The sequence below is a fragment of the Leucopleurus acutus genome (genome assembly GCF_964270905.1).
Source record: "Leucopleurus acutus genome assembly, chromosome: 12".
NCBI classification, from domain to species: domain Eukaryota; kingdom Metazoa; phylum Chordata; class Mammalia; order Artiodactyla; family Delphinidae; genus Leucopleurus; species Leucopleurus acutus.
This window is the reverse complement of record NC_139154.1, coordinates 56,512,347-56,529,816: the sequence shown is the minus strand read 5'-3', so window position 1 is coordinate 56,529,816 and position 17,470 is coordinate 56,512,347. Positions and strand designations below refer to the sequence as shown.

The 17,470-nt window shown below is 37.6% G+C and overlaps 1 protein-coding gene across 2 annotated transcripts in view; it reads left to right on the top strand.

Annotated features, from left to right (window-relative positions):
- Positions 1-17,208, top strand: part of STRN (striatin) — a 108,469-nt gene extending 91,261 nt beyond the window's left edge. For both annotated transcript variants that reach the window (XM_082851853.1, XM_082851854.1), the window contains 5 exons: positions 2,486-2,653; positions 4,311-4,451; positions 12,737-12,844; positions 13,906-13,992; positions 14,080-17,208. In XM_082851853.1, coding sequence (XP_082707979.1) covers positions 2,486-2,653; positions 4,311-4,451; positions 12,737-12,844; positions 13,906-13,992; positions 14,080-14,249 — 674 coding nt within the window. In that variant the 3' untranslated portion in view covers positions 14,250-17,208. The remainder of the gene's footprint in view (positions 1-2,485; positions 2,654-4,310; positions 4,452-12,736; positions 12,845-13,905; positions 13,993-14,079) is intronic.
- The last annotated feature ends 262 nt before the right edge of the window (positions 17,209-17,470 follow it).

The window sequence follows — 17,470 nt, the reverse complement described above, 5'->3', positions numbered from 1 at the left end:
CCTCTCCCTCCACAATTCTCTTACAGATTTATCTGTTTCATGCTTTTCCTTACTTACTTTATCCCTGTACCAGATATCGGTTGACCTCATTCTGTCCCAAGCCAGCCCTTCCCCTTTGCTCTTGACCTCACTCTCTTGTTTCCTTTGAGACTTCACTCTAATATCATTCTTCTTCTCTGTTTCTGGCTGACTCTTTCTCTTTTGCTCTCTCTTGCCCTCATCTGAAGCTTTACCCTCTTTGTTCTCTTTCCATCCCCTCAGCATGTAAGTAAATTCAAGTGTCTCCCATCCTGGGCAAGGAGAAGCCTTTTCTGACTCCATTTCCCTCTCTGGCTTTTGTTTAGTCTCTCTTTCCTTCATTTCTTTCATTCCTGTGTCTCTTTGCTGATATCGTCTAGGAATCACAATTACTAGTTACTAATTCCATGTCCTTTCCCTGTGCATGATCCCTCTGCATTCTATCCTCTGGCTGTTCCACTTAAATATAACAAGATATCAGTATCTACCTAATTTGGCTGATCCAAGGGGTATTTTACAGTCCTTATTTTACTGGATATACTGGCTATCTGAAACTGTGGACCACTCCATCCTTGTTGAAATCTGTTCAGCATTGGCTTTTTTGACACTTAACTCTATGACAGTTTCTATTCCCTGTCCATCATAAACTCCTTTTATTTTTCTCACCTTAAATATTAACATTTATCAAGGCCAGACCCTAACTCATTCTTTGCATTGCACACATCTTCTTTGGTAGATTGAATCCACTTTGTGGTTTTATATGCTATTGACTCATAAATCTCTTCTTTAGGCTTCAGACTACCTACAGAACATCTCAAAGTGGCTGTCTCATTGTACATAAATCCCTACAAGCACTGTTTCTTCTTCCATATGTATATATTTTTGGGGGGGGGGGGCAGGGGTGGCATCGCGTGGCTTGCGGGATCTTAGTTCCCCGACCAGGGATCGAAGTGAGAATGCCAAGTCCTAACCACTGGACTGCCAGGGAATTCCCTTTCCATGTATTCTTATCAGTTGGTGGCACTACCAGAATTATCCAAACTAGAAACCTAAGAGTTATCCTTGATTCCTTGTACCGTTTTACTATCTATACCTTATTAATTACCTCCCCCTGAATATTTCTTGAATTTACTCCTGCTCTGCCCCTTTTATCACTGTCCTCGTCTGGGTCTTCACCTTCACTCTCCCAGTCTTCTGAAACAGTCCCCTTGCCTTCATCTTGATTCTTTCCAATCTGTCTTCTACACTATAATCAAAGTTACCTTATTAAATACTTACTTCACCCTGCTTCTCCTGGGAAACCCTTCAGTGGTTCCCTATTGCTTTTAGGATATTTTCTTTAATACGTCATAGAAATCCCACCATAAACTAGCCACTCTCATCTCTTCTGCTTCTTGCCTCAAATTTCACAGTCCAGTAATACTGACTTTCTTATAAATTTCCCCACATAGCATGCTATTTTTCCTTCTGTGATTTTGTAGGAGCTGCCTCCTTTGCCAGGAATGCCTTCCCTCTGTCCTTTGACTGGCCAACATCTGTACTCTAGGTGTCATTCTCTCCAAGAAGCTTTCATTCATCCCAGTCACTCTCCGTGGTAACTGGTATCTGTCACTATTATTGTACTTACCACATTGTCTTTTGAAGACAAGGATGGTACTGTGTCTTAATCATCTGCATGGCCCCTACATCTAGCATAGTGCCTAATACATAGTTTATCTTCAATAAATATTTTATGGTATGACTAAGAGAGGATATAGGTCAGATAACACCATTGACATTTTAAATCTAACATCTGTGATCCATCTTGAAAGTACCACTTCATAGACTCATTGTGAGGGTTAACAAGTAAAATTTCCAAGTTGGCTTTTATCAGGAAACAGTGCTAAGCAAACCCCCTCCCCTGCCTTCTCCTTGCCCCCCCCCCCCCACATGCACATCATTCATGTGTCACATCTTGCTGTTTGAGCATTTGGGGATTCCTGTAGGTCTCAGTTCATGTCCATTAATGATGACAGAGGCCTGTTGCTCCCAAGAATGACTGCCATTCATAGCACAAATGGCCTAAAGAGTGTATCCAAAGTGCTGAAGGACATCAGAGGAGGGAAAGGGTCTCCGTTCACTTCCTCAGGGAATGTGAGTTGTGGTTTCTCTGAAAGTAGATTAAATTCAAATGGTTTATGTTAACATGCTTTTTAAAAAAAATCAAGACAAATGGAAAGAAAAAAGGGAGGGAGAAGGAAATATATAATTTTTTTAAGGAGAAATATATGTACTTTAAAATTTTAATTTAGACATTTCAAACCCTACATTTGCATGTTTCCAAGCCTGTTTTTGCCACATTTCAGAAGAAAAATAGAAACTAGGAGGTGTATTTTATACTTTTTGTTTTGTATATTTTACTTTCCTTTGGAATCTAAGTACCTTTATGATTTGTGCTTTTTTCCCTGCATTCTTGCTGTTCTTACAGATCCTTCTGTTTTAAGAGGCCCTCTCCTAGGCCACACCGATGCAGTCTGGGGTTTGGCTTACAGCGCAGCGCACCAGCGTTTGTTGTCCTGTTCAGCAGATGGCACTCTCCGTTTATGGAATACAACCGAGGCTGCTCCAGCCCTGAGTGTATTTAATGATAATCAAGGTACATACTTTTTTCCCGTTATTTTACTCAGTGTTTTATAAAATTATTCTAAAAAGAACAAATAAATAAATGATTCTATAAACTCTTACTGTTTAAATTTAATTTGAAGGTTGTTTTTAAGCAGTAAAAATATATTTGCTTGAATTTCCAACTTAGTATGTATAAGTTTAAAAAGCATACTATTTGGTGAAATAGCATGCCTTTTTTGAATTTTTAAAAATTGAGATATGATTTCTGTACAGTAAAAAACAGATATCAAGGGTACATTTTCATGAGTTTGACAAATACATAAAACTCTTGCACCTATCAAGATAGAACATTTCCTTCACTGCCCTAAAGTTTCTTTGTGTTCTTCCCAGTCATCCACCTTCCCCACTCCTAACCAGCGGTACCCACTGTTGTGATTTCTTTCATTATAAATTAGTTTTGTCTATTCTAAAACTTCACATAAATGAAATCATACAATGTGCACTCTTTTTGTATCTGACGTTTACTCTCACGTGTTCTTGTGATTCATCCATGTGGTAATAAGCATTAATAATTTATTTTTATTGTTTAGTAGTAAGTATTTCCTTAAACCACTGTGTTTATCATTTAACTCTTCATGAACATTTGGGTTGTTTCCATTTTTTCCTATTATGAACAAAGCTGCTGTGAATTTTTTTTTTTTTTTTTTTTTTAATCACAGGCAGGTAAAGACCTGGAAATAGAATTTCTGGGCTTTAGAATTAGAATTGTGTGTTTTAACTTTATGTGAAATTGCCAGACTTTCTTTGAAAGTAGTTGTTCCATGTTACACCACTGACTGCACCGTGTGAGAATTCCAGTTGCTCTACATCCTTAATTACAAACATTTGGTGTTGAGGATATATTTAATTTTAGCCATTTTGGTGGGTGTGTAGCAGTATTTCATTGTGATTTTAATTTGTATTTCCTTGGTGGCTAATTATTCTGAGCACCTTTTTTGTGTGCTCATTGGCCATTAATGTACCTTCTGGAAGATACACATTTTTGAACTGTTAGCTTATTTAGATTTTGAACCAGATTTTAAAAATCAGATTATATTCACATATACATAGAATTATATTTTTTTATGTTTATAAATAAGTTCCAAGCTTTACCCTATTCTAGATGATAAATAAAAATACCTTCTTTATTCTTGAGCTGCCATAACTTGTGCCTAGGTTTTGATGAGTTGCCTGCATTTGATATTTGCATAACTCTACCAATAAATAACAATTTGAGTTTTTACTTCTTAAATTCCATACTTTTAGAGAGTTAGAATTCCTATTGAGAGATGGGCTTTTAAAATGAAGAATTCCTGTGATGCCCCTCTAAACCCCAGGTTGATTTGAGGTGGAAGCAGAAAAACTTGTAGTCCATATGTTTTCCATTTATTTCTAAATAAAGGCTTGGATTCAATGAATACAGTAGCTGTGAGTGGTAGAAGATGTGGTAAACAAGTAAGGATGATAAAATAGACTAGGACTAAGAGTAATGAAAGAAACAATCTGCACTGAATGACTATGAACTAATTCTTATTCTAATGTTGAGCCTTATTTACTTCTTATACCACCGTTTGTTTTGCTATATTCTAAGCACATTGTGAAGTAGACCCTCTAACTGCCATTCTCTTCGAATATGTTCTGACTCTTAGAATTGGGAATCCCTGCCTCTGTGGATCTAGTAAGCAGTGACCCGAGCCATATGGTAGCATCATTCAGCAAAGGATACACAAGCATCTTTAACATGGAAACACAACAACGCATTCTCACTTTAGAATCCAACCTAGATTCAAGTATGTATACCAATTTTAAGTAGTCTGTGTTTGGATCAATTTTTTAAACGTTATCAGAATTATAACTACTAGAGTCAACTATGAAAAACACTTGTCATTATAAAGTGTTCTGCCTCAAAATCATATAACACAGTTATTAGAAGGATATAATGATATACAGTTGATTTTAAGTCTTTAGGTTAAGTTTATTCACATGTATAACTATACTGTTTGAAGTAGCATTTGAGCTATTCTAAAGAGAAGTCAAGTTTAATTTTATACCAAATGCTTAGTTTTCAATTCTATTTGAAGACAATAATATTTATTCTGAATACAGGCATATCTTGGAGTTTTTGCGGGTTCAGTTTCAGACCTTCGAAATAAAGCACATGTTGCAACAGAGTGAGTCACATGAAGTTTTTGCTTTCCCAGTGCATATAAGAGTTATGTTTAGTCTATAGTACAGACTGTTAAGTGTGTACATATCTTAATTTAAAAGTACTTTATTGCTGAAAAATGCTAACCACCATCCGAGCCTTCAGTGAGTCATAATCTTTTTGCTGGGGGAGGGTCTCGCCATGATGTTGATGGCTGCTGACTGATCAGCGGTGGTTGCTGAAGGTTGGGTGACTGTGGTAATTTCTTAAAGTAAGACAGCAGTGAAGTTTGCCGCATTGACTGACTTTTCCTTTCACGAACAACTTCTCTGTAGCATGCGTTGATGTTTGATAGCATTCTACCCACAGTAGAACTTCTCTTGAAATGGGCATCAATCCTCTCAAACCCTGCCGCTGTTTGATCAACAGGATTTTTGTAATTATGTAATCCTTTGTTGTCATTTCAACAATCTTCACAGCAGCCTCACCAGGAGTAGATTCTATCTCAAGAAACCACTTTCTTGGCTCATTCATAAGAAGCAACTCCTCATCCATTCAAGTTTTATCATGAGATTGCAGCAATTCAGTCACATCTTCAGGCTCCACTTCTAATTCTAGTTCTCATGCTATTTCCACCACACCTGAAGTTACTTCCTTCACTGAAGTCTTGAACCCCTCAAAGTCATCCATGAGGGTTGGAACTAACCTATTCCATACTCCTGTTCATGTTGACATTTTGATCTCTTCCCATGAATCACAAATGTTCTTTTTTTTTTTTTTTTTTTGCGGTACGTGGGCCTCTCACTGTTGTGGCCTCTCCCGTTGCAGAGCACAGGCCCAGCGGCCATGGCTCACGGGCCCAGCCGCTCTGCGGCACGCGGGACCCTCCCAGACTGGGGCACGAACCCGCGTCCCCTGCATTGGCAGGCGGACTCTCAACCACTGCGCCACCAGGGAAGCCCCACAAATGTTCTTTTTTTTTTTTTTTTTTGCTGTACGTGGGCCTCTCACTGTTGTGGCCTCTCCCGTCGCGGAGCACAGGCTCAGGACGCGCAGGCTCAGCGGCCATGGCTCACGGGCCCAGCCGCTCAGCGGCATGTGGGATCCTCCCGGACCGGGGCATGAACCCGTGTCCCCTGCATCGGCAGGCGGACTCTCAACCACTGCACCACCAGGGAAGCCCACAAATGTTCTTAATGGCATCTGGAATGGTAAATCCTTTCCAGAAGATTTTCAATTGGCTTTGCCCAGATCCGTCAGAGAAATTACTAGCTATGGCAGCTGTAGCCTTATGAAATGTATTTCTTAAATAATAAGACTTGAAAGTTGAAATTACTCCTTGATCCATGGGCTGTGGAATGGAGGTTGTGTTAGCAGGCATGAACAAAACATGAATCTCATTGTACATCTTCATTAGAGCTCTTGGGTGACCGGGTGCATTGTCAGTGAACAGTAATATTTTGAAAGGAATCTTTTTTTCTGAGCAGTAGGTCTCAAGAGTGGGCTTATAATATTCAGGAAACCATGTAGTAAACAGATATGCTGTCATCCAGGCTTTGTTTTTCCCTTTATAAAGCACAGGCAGAGTAGATTTAGCATAATTCTTAAGGGCCATAGGATCTTCAGAATGGTAAATGAACATTGGCTTCACCTTCAGGTCACCAGCTGCATTAGCACCTAACAAGAGAGTCAGCCTGTTCTTTGAGGCTTTGAAGCCAGGCATGACTTCCCTCTAGCTATGAAAGTCCTAGGTGGCATCTTCTTCCAATAGAAGGCTGTTTCATCTACATTGAAAATCTGTTGTTCAGTGTAGCCGCCTTTATTCATTATCTTAGCTGGATCTTCTAAGTAACTTGCTGCAGCTTCTATATCAGCACTTGCTGCTTCACTTTGCACTTTGATGTTACAGAGACAGTACTTCTTCCCTTAAATCTCATGAACCAACCTCTGCTAGCTTCAGACTTTTCTTCTGCAGCTTCCTAACCTCTCTCAGCCTTCATAGAATTGAAGAGAGTTAGGACCTTGCTCTGGATTAGGCTCTGGCTTAAGGGAATGTTGTGGCTAGTTTGATTTTCTATCCAGCCCCCTAAGACTTTCTCCATACTGTTTGCTTTCTTATCATTCATGTGTTCACTGGAATAGCACCTTCAATTTCCTTCAGGAACTTTTCCTTTGCATTCACAACTTTTGGCTGACTGGAGCAAGAGGCCTAGCTTTTGGCTTGTCCTTTCCACATGCCTTCCTCGCTAAGCTTAACCATTCCTGGCTTTTAATTTAAAGTGAGAAGTGTGCAAATCTTCCTTTCATTTGAGCACTTGGTCATTGTAGGGTTACTGATTGGCCTAATTTCAATATTGTTGTGCCTCAGAGACTAGGAAGGCCCAAGGAGAAGGAGAGAGATGAGGTTACAGCTGGTCAGTGGAGCAGTCAGAACACACACGACATTTATCAAGTTCACCGTCTTATATGTGTGCACTTCATGGCACCCTAAAACAAATACATTAGTAATATCAAAGGTCGGGGACCACAGATCACCATAACAAATATTAATAATGAAAAAGTTTGAAATATTGCAAGAATCACCAAACTGTGACATAGACACGAAGTGAACAAATTCTATTGAAAAAATGGAACCAATAGACTTGCTAAATACAGGGTTGCCACAGACCTTCAATTTTTAAAACAACACAATATTTGCAAAGCACAATAAAATGAGATAGGCCTGTATAAAATAAATATGTTTTTCATTTCTCATAATTTTACTTTTTTAAAGAATAGTTGCTGTGCAATATTATATGTTATAGGTGTACAGTATTGTCATTCACAATTTTTAAAGGTTATACTCCATTTATAGTTATTATAAAATATTGGCTGTATTCCTCATGTTGTACAATATATCCTTGTAGCTTATTTTATTTTTATTTTTTTAAAATGTCTAAATACTTTTTTTTAATTTTTATTGGAGTATAATTGCTTCACAACACCGTGTTAGTTTCTGTTGCACAACAAAGTGAATCAGCCATATGCATACACGTGTCCTCATATCCCCTCCCTCTTGAGCCTGCCTCCCATCCTCCCTATCCCACCCCTCTAGGTCATCGCAAAGCACCGACCTCTAGACACAAGACAATCAGAGCTCCAGCTCCATTTCTCTGATTCATCTGGCTGCCTTCCTCCTTTATGTGCTGGCTTTTTCCTCAGCCTAACTTGCCCCGTGGTCACAACATGGCTGCCCGCATACCTGGAACAACCTGCTCCCTTGTTTATTTCCAACAAGAGAGGCGACCTCACCCTGAAAAACATACGATTAAAGTTTTTCCTTCCTGTCTGTCTGATACATCTTGGGACACAGCCCACCCTTGAATAGTCACGATCAACTGGAGAGAGCCCTGGGATGATGGGCTCAAGCCTGCGGTCCTGAAGCAGTCACCAGCAAGGGGGAACACACACACACACACACACACACACACACACACACACACACACACACACACACACACACACACACACACACACACACACACACACACACATATAAAACCATCCTTGGCATAGACTTGGAATTGGGATCCTCCCCAGGCGCTGGGGATAGACCAGCTTCCTTTGAGCCCTCTGGCTACATTTATTCCATTTACCAAGTTGGGTTGTGTTATAAAGGAGGAAGCAGGGAAGCAGGTGCTCTGCTTAGGCAACCAAGAGTGTCCGGTCCAGATAGCTTGACTCAGGGCACATCTTCAAGGAGCCTGGTGCATCCTTAGCCAACATATTGAGAAAAGGCAAAAGTTTCCCCTGCCTCCCTTGCCTGTTTGGCTTGCACTTTTCTTTTGGTGTTTCTTTGAGATAAAAGAAAGAAAGAATTGGAAAAAGAAGGGAAATAGAAAGAAAAACTACTGTCCTCTCTGGCTTTCTCTCTCTCCCTCTCTCCACCCCCTCCACTACACAGAATCCTGGGGATTGTAATAGTGACCACTGATGTCATGGCAACAGGAAATGCAGTATTATGGGCTGAGCCCAGAGGAATATTATCTGTATAAAGTTTTTTTTTTTTCAGTGACTATGAACTTCTTTTTTGTATTTTGTATTTTTTTAACATCTTTATTAGAGTGTAATTGCTTTACAATGATGTGTTAGATTCTGCTGTATCGAAAAGTGAATCAGCTATATGTATACATACATCCCCATATACCCTCCCTCTTGTGTCTCCCTTCCACCTTCCCTATCCCCCCCACCAGGTGGTCACAAAGCACCGAGCTGATCTCCCTGTGCTATGAGGCTGCTTCCCACTAGCTATCTATTTTATGTTTGGTAGTGTATATATGTCCATGCCACTCTCTCACTTTGTCCCAGCTTACCCTTCCCCCTCCCCGTGTCCTCAAGTCCATTCTCTAGCAGGTCTGCGTCTTTATTCCTGTCCTGCCCCTAGGTTCTTCATGACCAGTTTTTTTTTAAGAATCCATACATATGTGTTAGCATACAGTATTTGTTTTTCTCTTTCTGACTTACTTCACTCTGTATGACAGACTCTAGGTCCATCCACCTCACTACAAATAACTCAATTTCGTTTCTTTTTATGGCTGAGTAATATTCCATTGTATATATGTGCCACATCTTCTTTTTCCATTCACCTGTTGATGGACACTTAGGTTGCTTCCATGTCCTGGCTATTGTAAATAGAGCTGCAGTAAACATTGTGGTACCTGACACTTTTTGAGTTATGGTTTTCTCAGGGTATATGCCCAGTAGTGGGATTGCTGGGTCGTATGGTAGTTCTATTTTTAGTTTTTTAATGAACCTCCATACTGTTCTCCATAGTGGCTGTATCGATTTACATTCCCACCAACAGTGCAAGAGGGTTCCCTTTTCTGCACACCCTCTCCAGCATTTATTGTCTGTAGATTTTTTGATGATGGCCGTTCTGACCAGTGTGAGGTGATACCTCATTGTAGTTTTGATTTGCATTTCTCTAATGATTAGTGATGTTGAGCATCTTTTCATGTGTTTGTTGGCAATCTGTATAGATCCTCTGCCCTCCCAATGGTTCCCCAATTTCTCCCTTCGGCATGGGTTCCCTTCCCCTCCCCCATCCATCCCTCAGGGGTGCCAGTCCTGTCCCGCCTCCACTTCTCCGCCCCCTTCACTCCCCACCACGCCCCATATCCTACCCGGTCTCTGGGGGTTCCTCCCGTCCCCTTAGGTGTCCGTGGTCCCCCACCAGTGCCTGGTAGGTGCCCTAGTTGTGAGGAGATGCAAGTTCCGCGTCCTCCTAGTACACCATCTTGACTTCGCCCTCTCTTAGTAAATTTAAAATCATGCTTAGATATATGACCTAAAGCTACTGTAATAAAATAAAAAGCCAATATGAAATTAAGAAGGATGTTAACATTTTTCAAATTACCTTCAGAGAGTATGGTCAATTCTTTGAACGTCCTCAACGTAAATGTTGATTTTAATGACTGCTACAAATTAATAAGGTCTCAAGTCAGTGAGTGAGATGGATAAGCTAAACTAGGCAATTCCATTTCTCCCTCACAATGTATAACTGTAAAGTCATATGACTTTTTGCCTGATACTAGAAGCATTTTCTGAAGAAGAATGCCGAGAACGTTTTGAGCAAAGGCAGCATTCTTGGAATAAGTGATAACTATTTCGAGTTATAATAATATGTCCTGACATTTCCTAAGTTATCAGTTTGATTACTTTAGAGTTATATTAAAGCAAATTTCTTTCTTTCTACTGTGACTCCCTTAGCTATTTATATTTGACTATGTTATTGTATTCTGGAATTTAGCAGGTGTTTTTTTAAATTAAAGTTCAGACCAAACATGTTTTAAGGTAAAAGTGAATTTCATATAGTTTAAAAGGATGAAAGATGTTTGTTGTTAGAATCAGAATAAATTACCTTTCTTCTTATTGATGGCAGTGGTGATTTGACTATGATTAAGTTAAGGTAGTTGAAGCAGGTAATTGGGTACTTGTGAACCCATTGGAAAGGTAAACTATTTTTAGATCATAAGCTGAATATAAATATTTGGAGGATTCTTTTAGACTCTTTGTTAGAATGATGGCTAGTAGGCCTTCAGTTTATTTCTAGTGTTCTTTGTATTTTGCTTACTTTTACTTGTCTGATTTACCATCACCTGGAGAAATTTCCTTAAAAAGTATTACTAAATAAGACTTTTCTTTTGCCTGATTTCTATCATGCTTCTTTTCTAGATCTCAAAGTAATTGAAGCTATCCTCAGAAACTTCTCTCCCAAAATATATCGGATACTTTACTTAAAGTATTTGTATTTTGTTGTTATTCTCCTGCTAGACCTTACAGTAGATATTGGTCAGTGGTGTGTTATCTCTGGAGGAAAAAATATCCATAGGCTGAATTTTTAATCTAAACTCTTTGTTTAGGACCATTTAAAATGAATATAACTGACCCAGAGCTTACTCCACATGGTCAAGTGACTTTTTGTTGTGCACTTAGATAACAGGCTGGGTGGCCGCCTGCCATTAGCATTGGAAAAAGACTACCTTCAGCTTTTAAGATGTCATATTTCTAGGTACCACATGAAAATCCAATAGAGTAGACTAATATTGGAGCTATTTTTAGCTATGCATCACTATATTTTCTATTATGAGTGTAACTTCATGATACCTATTCAAAGAAGAGTTTCAAAAACAGTACAAGAATTCTTGGTTAACCTTCACCCAGATTCACCAGTTTTTAACATTTTGCCATATTTGTCACATTTACTTTATCATTCTCTGTGTATAATTTAAAATTCTGAGCCATTTAAGAGACGTTATATACCTATTATATACCTATACCCCTAGATCCTTTAGCATGTAATTCCTATGAATAAGGACATTCTCTGACAGCACATTACATTATCAAAATCAGGAAATTTGACATTGACACATGCTGTTATTGTTTACACTCAAATTTGCCAGTTGTCCCAATAATGTACTTTATAAGGACATCCCTTCTCCCAAGACCATGATATAATAATTAGTTTTTAACTTTGACATATCTTAAATTAGTGTTATCTTTGTGTAGATTTTCCCTTTTTTTCTTGTAAAAAGTGTTGTAACAAAAATCACTAATTAAACTTAAGTTCTTAATAATTGATTTCCACTTCATAAAAGGCTGTCAGGAGGAACTTGTGATAGTTTAGGTAGCGATTTTGGCAGTTGCCTGATTTGCATGAGTCATCTAGTTGGGATAGAGGTAGAAATTAGAATAGGTACTAGCTTTGTTACCATGATTTTGGGGAAGTCACCGATGTTTTCTGGACCTTGGTTCATTCACTGTGTTATGAACCTAATGACATGTGGCCTGCCTGTCTCATTGTGTGTATAATTAAGATCTCTTTGAACACAATTAAATAGTGTACAAAAAAATACTATTAGGATGCTATTTTCAGATTCCAAACATGGTAGACTGTTAAATGACCATTTCTATTATGAGAAAGAGAAGATTAAAGAGTTAAAAATTCTCTTTGTCATGTTTATCTTTAGATGATAACCATGTAATAAAGAGCTCTGTATCTAGAATGAGCTGAGATTTAAGTTTGGGAATTATCTACATGAAGTAATGATGGAATTTTATTAAAGTAGCAAAAGTATCATAGAACACTGTAGAATGAGAAATGTCAGTGGCTCTGGGCTAAGCTCTAGGTGGCATCCATTGATAGCAGGTGGTGGAAAAGGAAATTCTAATTCCCAGGTACTTCTAGGTTTGTCAGTAGAGTGTTGCTCAGGAGATTCTCATTTCCTAACATCTCAATTATGAACACAATTGCAGAATAAATGAACTAAAGACAAGTTAAAGTCATATCATTTACTTTTCCAATCTCTTAGGTGAATATTCAGTTTTCTTTTGTGTGAAGGAATAGTAGCTTTGACAGATTTGTATTGCTCTTTAATTTTTTCTTTTTAGCAGCCACCTCTTCCTGCCAAATAAATAGAGTCATCAGTCATCCCACTCTTCCCATCAGCATCACTGCTCATGAAGACAGGCATATCAAATTCTATGATAACAATACAGGTAAGAATTTATTTAAATTGATTATTGTTAAAGCAAAAAAAAAAAAAAAAAATCCCAGCTGTAATTTTGGTGTCTGTCAGTGGCTTTATAGTCAGCGAATAGGCACTGAAACACAAATCCTCTCCCAGATCAGTTTCTTTTTACTCCATCTAAATCTGCTAAGAACTAGTCTTCAAGATAGCATATAGAATCATCTTGGTTTATTTAATAGTAAATAGGTGTTATATTTTGGCCCTAGAGCCAAGGTTATTACTAGGAACACAATGAAAAATTCATTCAGATACCAATAAAATGATCTCTTGTTTTGAATATATTGTGGAAAAGTAGAAATTTACTGGAAGTAGAGGCATATGATCATTACAGATGGCAAACCCCTGAGTCATTTCATTTATTTTATTTGTTTTTCCATGGACTAAATTTTTTCTGTATTATAATACTGATTATTTGGTCCTGACTGATTTGCACTGAGGTATGGAGGCTTTCCCAATTTTTATTAGCTTATATTTCACTAGTCTAAAGGAAATGCATTAGCAGCCATATTTACCTGAGTATCTGCTACTGGCTTTGTAAATGTGTGGACTTTTGCTAACTTTGCTTAGCTACAAGTGATGAATAATTTAACATTTCTAATCTCTTTCTATGTACTGTTTCCACCAAAATTGTGGCCAGGTTTTCTCTCTGTTACTTTGTCTTTGTCTCAGTATTTTCTTCTGCTTCCACAAAACAGATAATTTGCCTGTAGCTAAAGGATGCAAAGTCAGTGATGAATAATGTCTGAGTTTTAGTTAATGAACATGGCTTAAAGGAATATTTGTGTACAAATTAATGACTTCCAATTTGTGAAAGACAAATATATAATCTGAAATTTGAGCTTTTGTTTCTCATTATCATCATGGCCAGAGCAGGGAGGGAGACATGTGTTGTTTTAGCAGTTGGAAAAGCTATTGATGTAGAGACTACACAGAGAGGGGTGACTGGCGAAGCCAGTACTGCGAGGTAGCTGGCTTGTATTCAGGATAAGGTAAACTATTACTAAAGAGTAACAATCTCTTTTTCCAAAGGCAAACTGATCCACTCGATGGTAGCCCACCTAGAAGCTGTTACAAGTTTAGCAGTTGATCCAAATGGCCTGTACTTAATGTCTGGCAGTAAGTACAACTATGGATTATTTATTTATTCTTACCATTTTTATATTTAATGTAATTTTTCTCTTAATTTCTTTTCTTTTGATATAGGTCATGACTGTTCAATACGTTTATGGAACCTAGAAAGTAAGACGTGTATCCAAGAGTTCACAGCTCATCGGAAAAAGTTTGAAGAATCAATTCATGATGTAGCTTTCCACCCATCCAAATGCTATATAGCCAGTGCTGGGGCTGATGCACTGGCTAAAGTCTTTGTATGACACAATGCATCATCTTCACCTTCTAGCTCTTTATAAATAATCAACTGCACAAAAGAGATACAGAAGACCGGGGCAAGAGTCAACCCATCCAGCCCTTTTGTTCTGCTGAAGGAGCACAGAGAACATTTGTTAAAGTATAGTTTTGCAGTTCGTTTTCTAAAACTAAGGTTTGTTCAGGTTGCTGCAAGCTCAGCTGAATCTGTGAGCCTGAAAACTTTAAAATTTTTCCCAAAATAGGAGCTTTTTATTTCTGAGGTTGTTCTAATTCGCTAGGCAGGCCTGAGCGAAGAACATAGGTTTAGCTTGCCCCTATTGAGTAAATAGGGCACATTATAAGGGATAATTAAAAAGGTTGATGGCTGGGAATGAGTAGAGGAAGAGTGGAAATTTAGACCTAGTTCTCCCCTGAGAAATCTTGTTAAACATATTAGGTAGTCAAAACAGTAATCTTTATCATATCTGCTGTACTAACCCCTATGTGCATAATGACCAGGCAGTGTTAAAATGCATTTTTAATTTAGCTCTCCTTTCAACTGTTCTCATAAAGCACCTGGGAAAACATTTTACCTATTAGAGGGAAAAAAAGAAATGCAATAACATGTTAAATATATTATTATTCAGAAATGCTAAACAAATATTTAGTTTTTAAGCAGATTTCTATATTGTATTACATTTTTGAAAATAGATTTGGTACCATTCTAAAGTTTAGCTGTCAAAAACACTCACCATTATGAAGAATAGTTGATAGAGTCTGCTTTTACTAAAAGATTTAACTTATTCAGGTTTAAGATTCTGTTTATTTTTAATGGCAAGCAGGTCATATCTTTATAATAATTTCTGTTAATTTTAAAATTCATTTTATTCATGTGATGTTTATAGTACCAGAGTGATTATTTCCTATCAATGAAATCTTACCTTTCAGTGGTTGAAAAGCTGGAAGTTATTTGCAAGTACTTATTTATCAAAACCCACATAACCATGCTTCAGATGATCTCTACTGTTTCTTCTTTGTCTCTTACATTCAAATTATCTGACACCTACCAAAAATAGTTCATAATTATTATGTTTTAATAGTCCAAAAGATATGGTTAACCTCAGGCAGCTGCTTTTGCAGAAGTACTAAATAAAGCAAATGTTTTGTGCCCCAGGAATTCCCTTATTAATATCTCCAAGAAGAAGAACCTCTTGGAAATCTGGATGGAATAGTTTGGTGTATAATATTGGTTAAAGCGTTCTGTCTTTCTTTCCCTCTCCCTACCCACCTCCAGTGTCTAATTGGAATACACAGCATGTTTTAGTAGGCAGTGAATCAATACTGTTTCTGGGGAAAACCATTCTTGAAGGACCAGGGTTCCCTGAGCGTACCTTACCTATGACCCACATATGGTCAACTCTTGGGATTTCCATGACCCCACTGTCTGGACCCAGTATATAGACCTCATCCCTACAACTGTCTCACCTCTCCTCACACTCTTTCTTATTTGCCCAAAATGTCAGAGACCAATCTGGAAATTAGAAATAAGTTACTAATACCCAAATTTTCAGCAAAATGTATTTTTAATAGGCTCTCAGACTTAAAAAAAGTCCATATCCATAAATATTTAACCTTTTAATATAATTCCTACATTCCTATGCCCATGTATTCCATTAGCATAACAATGGCACTTCTGATAATATGTACATCTACTACTCCCTGAAGAAGTATTATCACGATAGTGTCAATATTAATCAACAGCTTTTCTTTAAAATTTCTGCTTATCTGCCTCTGGAATTCTGTAGTATACAGGCAAGTTTTCTTTAAAGACCTGTGTTAAATTTGCCTAATTGATATACAGATATGCTTTAATATTTTGACACAGCTACCTTGTCATTTCATCTGTGCTTTGGTTCACAGTGGGCTCAAGGGACTCCTTTGTGTATTCAAATGATTTGACCTGGATATGAGCTACCAGTTAAATGTTTATATTCCCATGCAGGTATAGAATTCCACATTGTGTTTGGCGAATTCCTCTTTTGATTGTTCACAAAGTAAATAAATGATGTTGCTGACCTAACATTTGTAGAAGGATACTGGAAAATTCCAGTCAGGTGCTCTTAATTGGCAGATTTGTGATGGATGACTACAGGCTATTGTTCTACCAATTATTGCTTTAATTACTTTCCAAGGTCCGCAGTGCCTGCTTTCCTTCTGTCACTGGAATTCTCAAAACCAAGCCACTCTCTTCACCTGCGTTTTATGCCGCATGGTTGAAATGCATTTTTCTGTTAGTAAGTAGAAAACAACCATGAGATATGTAGACTGTAGTGCAAATGATGGAACTGTTGAAAGTTCCTTAGAAAGCCAGTGCTGTGCTCTTGGAGATTGTACCCAAAAACAGAGATTCTTCTCCACTAGCACTGTTATGATCTCAGTGTAGAAATGAGGCAAAGCTGTCTTCCAATCAGATAGAAGCATATATATGTGTCTGAATTTTCCCTCAGTTTATCAAAAATTCAATGAAAATTGACAAAATGAACAAATTCCAGATTTGAACAGTCACTGAAATGCTGTCATAGTGCTTCATTTGTAAATATTTTGTATGAAATGTATTGGAATAGTATGGAAATCAGCAGGAGATGTGGGTCCCTGCCTTATCTTCACATGCTATGGATACATCTCTGGGAGCTTGCAGCACCCTTCTCAAAACTCAGCTGTCATATGGAGCTCATTTGCTACTTGAACCATAGACAGATATTTAACATAAGTGATATAATGACCTTCAGTATTTTTCTATTGAACAAGTTTAGCAATTTTTGCCATTAAACAGATAATTAGTTATGCAAAGTATTTAGCTTTTATAATCATTTTAGTTATGACTAAAAGGGGGGGAATTGAGCTGCATCACTGATAACGAACTTTGTGAGAAATTTTTTGTTTATCTGACTTTCATTCCTTCAGTATTCTTGCTATAAATTTCTTTGGGAGATAATGATGAAGATTTATTTGAAAATGTCTAAAATGTATGTATATTTTATAAATATATATTATATATATTGTAGGAATATATATAATATATATAGACTATATATATATATATATATATATATATAAAACCATAGGTGCATTTTACTGTTTTGTATGTTCATTTTTGGAGGTAGTGTACACAGCAGGTAATGACGAGTATGATGAGTGTTGTGCTGTTTGCTTTTGCAGTATAATATATAGTTCTAAATGTTTAAAT